This window comes from Sander vitreus, chromosome 17 (assembly GCF_031162955.1).
Source record: "Sander vitreus isolate 19-12246 chromosome 17, sanVit1, whole genome shotgun sequence".
In the NCBI taxonomy this organism is placed as follows: Eukaryota; Metazoa; Chordata; class Actinopteri; order Perciformes; family Percidae; genus Sander; species Sander vitreus.
Genome location: NC_135871.1, coordinates 11629468 through 11633602, shown reverse-complemented (window position 1 = coordinate 11633602; position 4135 = coordinate 11629468). Strand labels below are relative to the sequence as shown.

The window sequence follows — 4135 nt, the reverse complement described above, 5'->3', positions numbered from 1 at the left end:
CTGAATGTGTCCTGCCTTCAGTCTCCGGGTGAGCTGTTCAAAATCTGCACGGTTTTCTAAGTCACTAACCGAGACGAGGGGCCTGCTAGCATGCTAGCTTGTTCTCAATGGCAAAACACTGCTACAACAAACACAAATTCACCCTAATCTACAAAATAAATTGTATAGAACTACTTACATGTCCCTGTTCTGCAGGTATTCCACTCAAAGTTGGAAGTACGCCCTCGTTTAGAAGAAGTCTCCCAGCTAATCCTGCCTTGTACAGGCCGAAGTTGGAGAAACAGCTAGCTAGCTCATGTAATCCTTACCTAGCTATTGTGCATGTGCGACTGACAACAAAGATGTTACAGAAGTTGAGAGGTCTCACTCTGTAGCTAAAACAGAGACCTGACACAGGGTAAAAAGAGGAGCTGCAGCCATGTGCAGTACAACAAAAATATGGTGTTTTTTGAAAATTAAACCATGTAAACCTATTCTGATACAATCTCAAATTACAATTATGAACCTGAAAATTGGCATAATATGGCCACTTTAATGAGGAATTTAGTTTAGGTTTGTAAGTTTATTTGATTAGGACAATGCACATTAATCAACATTTCTGTAAATGCGCCAGTGTTGGCGCAATTGTTCGGCTAATTTTCAACCTAATTACCTAGCATGCATGTCTTTATGGTGGGAAGAAACTGGAGCACCCAGAGGAAACCCACGCAAACACGGGGAGAACATTGGCTGTCAAAGAAGTGTTCAGACATCTGTTGTGTGACCTCTGAGCCCGAAGCACTACTCATCCTCACTACTGTATCCCTGTAACCTTAGGCTGAATCTCATTTCTCTGTCTTACCCCTTCCCCTTACCCTACCCCTTCGTCTTACCCCTAGTCTATATCCTCGATGTTCCACTTCCGGGATTGCTCCGGTGCCGCAGGAAATTCCGCCAGATGCATGTATTTTCGCCGATGTCCGTTACCTTTTGCTTTCTTTGTGTTGTAATTTTAAACTCCGGTGGATTTATGAGGACTAGGGTTAACTGCTCCTCAGATCTCTGCAGGGTAAATCCAGACAGCTAGCTAGACTATCTGTCCAATCTGAGTTTTGTCTCGTGCGACTATATAGCTTAGTGCTACCCAAGACGATTGTAATTGGTTTAAAGAAATGCCAATAAACCAGAGCACGTTTTTCTCCCATCCCGGAATGCTGTGTGGACTAGCCAGACCCTCCTCCGCTCCGCAGAGTATGGATGGTCTGGCAAAGTGGGACTACTGTAACCTGGACTTCTGAACTAGTGCCGCAGCTTGTGAAAGGCACACAATGTTCTTAGCGATGTGCTGGTGTAATTACTCACTTGTTTGGTTTAGTAAGCCTTTTACTCTTCCTGCTTACTCACTCAAATTGTCCATTCTGTCAGATGGAAATAAAAAGTGAAGCTCTTAACAAATGCTGTAAGGTTGCGTGTAGGGGTGAGGGTTAGGGCACACAGTTTTCCTGCAAAAGCTAGGCGCTAATTGTGCCCAGTAGTGTTTTCAGCTGTGTATTCAATGTGGTTGGAATAATAAAAAAATAAAAAAAACATTGCAAATGTCTCTGCTATGGACCTTCAGTCAAAACAGTTTAAACAAGGCCTTTCTTTAACCTCATCTTTAGAAGATGAAGGGGAGAGGATGAACTCAGAAAGGGGTACTGGAGGCATAATAGCCCTTAAGAGTGTTGCCATGTGTGCATGGCCTTGTCTGGCTGTTGTCTCATTGTAGTGACAGTTGCCCTCGCGGTGCAAATGGGGCCATAGTCCAAGCTTACACAAGAAGAAAAATCCGAGAGAGAGAGAGAGAGAGACTTTATCCAATTACTCTGTCTCTAAAAATACTCACTTGGCATCTTCAGACTTCAGGGGTACATGCTCATGATGCAACAGTAGGAATCCTATGTGGGTTCTTGATCGCTGAAATTGCTGATTGCGTTGCATTTATCCCCCTCCTCTTTGATATTATTTTATTTAAATTGTTTTAACCCTAAACCTACGTGTATTAAGCAAGCAACTAAGGTTTGGGTTCCCCAATAACCCCCTCCATGTCCATTTCAATGAGACCACCATATTGGCATAGCAAGGGTCCCAATGCAGAGATCTGTAGCAGAACTAGAAAGCTAAACCTGGCTTGACTTAGGCTGCAATGTAATATCACGTCATAATTGAAGTCATGATAACTTTTCAGAGTTCTAAAATCCTTTTCTAAACCATTGTGCAATACATCTGATGCATGTATTTCTGAAACTGGACTTCCTGGGCCATATTTTATCTTTTCTTTGGTACCTGTAGCAACCATTGCTGCTCCGTTATACATATTGCTATGCTAACAAAGGTAATAATACTTAATAATAAAAACCACATTTCATCATCATCCATTTTTTTTGTTTTTTTTAAATGGTATACAGATCACACAGTCACATACTGACAGTACAAAAACATTAAACAAAAAATTAAAGACTTAAGTAATAAAGATGAAACAATGAAAATAAAAATGAATTACTAAGAATAAGTAAGACGATAATAAAAAAAAACTTCTATTGTATAGCTTTAATCACAACACTAGTATATAAAAGGCTGACATATTTTATAGAAAACATTGATCTTATTCTAGAGATATGCAACTGTTCACTTCTGAGAGCCACAGAGATGTTAGCGTTTCCTTTTCCCGATGTAGCCCTGCCTCTGCATGTACGTCTTTCTCATTGTGTGCGTGTCTTCTTTTGTTACCTGCAGACACACATATCCAGATTACCCCCTGGGACCGTTCCTGGACAGTGCTTGGCCATCGAAGGAGGTGTGTGTCGACTGATGAGCGTAGTGGAGTGAGCCACATTTGCCCTCCTTCTGGGCTTCTTCAGCAATACTCCAATACAAACCCTTACACACACACACACACACACACACACACACACACACACACACACACACACTTCCCCACCACCTTTGTGATGTAGTAATAAGCCTAGCTGTTTTAACAGGTGCCCAGGAAGGGAGGGAGAGATGTTAGCTTCTACTTAGTGCACTTACAGGACTTCCCTTTGCCACTGTCTGCCTCTAGCATGTCTCTATTCTATACCAATTTACCCCCCCAAGCTCTCCAGTGTCACCTGGATTAGACGTAATGCCTTGATGCACCATTTTTTCTTTGTTGCTCTTCCTCCTTTCCTACTCTTATCCTTTTGTATATAAGCTATGATTTAGGAAAACAGGGTGGATGCTCAGACGTGACTATTTTCAAGCATTTAGGAATTTCAAATGCAAGACATTATTTTGTTCTCAAAATACTTTTCAAGTTTAAAAAGATGTCCGATTGTCCCTTGTGGAATGCCTGCTACTCAAGATAATTGTTATGAGTGAAGCATTTACAGCTGTGAGAGTTGAACAGTAATGATGCAGTTTACAGTGTCAACACGTACAGATCAACTTCCACATACTCGTACACACATATTGTTATTAAACTTCCAGTTTACTGTATAATGTAGCATACTGTGCATCTTAGATCACGATGATGATTTTATAACCATTTCAGCCATACAATGCTTTGCTTTGATTGTTTTTGAAATGTGAATACATAGCTATTGCATGTGCAAAATCTACAGTAAGCCACTTTGTGTTCTCTGACAAGCATAGAGTTGATCAAGAAGCAGGAAGCTATGCACTTCCAGAGTGATGTTGATACATACATTTATATAGATATATATGTGTATATATATATAATGCTCAGGTAGCAGCATTTTACCCCACATGACTGTTAGTCATCATTTAAAAATCACAATTTATATTTGTATAGTGACATTGACAGAGACATGTATTTTCTTGCTTAAAAAAAGGGCCTCGGAAAACTAATTTATGTATCAAGCCCATGAATTGGTGCTGTTGAGCGTTGTACTTGAAAGAAGTAAGGGTCTAAATTTCTGTTGAGATAATCAGTTCCTCTGGTGTTGCTGTTTCATTCAGTTACTAAGAATTCCAGTCTCAACAAAACTATAATAGAGCTTGTTTATTCTTTACTTGAAAATGCAACTATTATAAAATGGTATAAGCTATGGAAATGGTAATAATGTGCACAGCTCTCTAAGGTGCTTTTAAAGTAAATAAAATCTATGTTGCTACA

At 40.0% G+C, this 4135-nt stretch overlaps 1 protein-coding gene across 3 annotated transcripts in view; it reads left to right on the top strand.

The window, feature by feature from the left end:
* tasp1 (taspase, threonine aspartase, 1) overlaps positions 1–4135 on the top strand; it is a 34391-nt gene extending 30256 nt beyond the window's left edge. For all 3 annotated transcript variants that reach the window (XM_078272974.1, XM_078272973.1, XM_078272971.1), the window contains one exon: positions 2755–4135. In XM_078272974.1, the coding sequence (XP_078129100.1) occupies positions 2755–2847 (93 nt within the window). In that variant the 3' untranslated portion in view covers positions 2848–4135. The remainder of the gene's footprint in view (positions 1–2754) is intronic.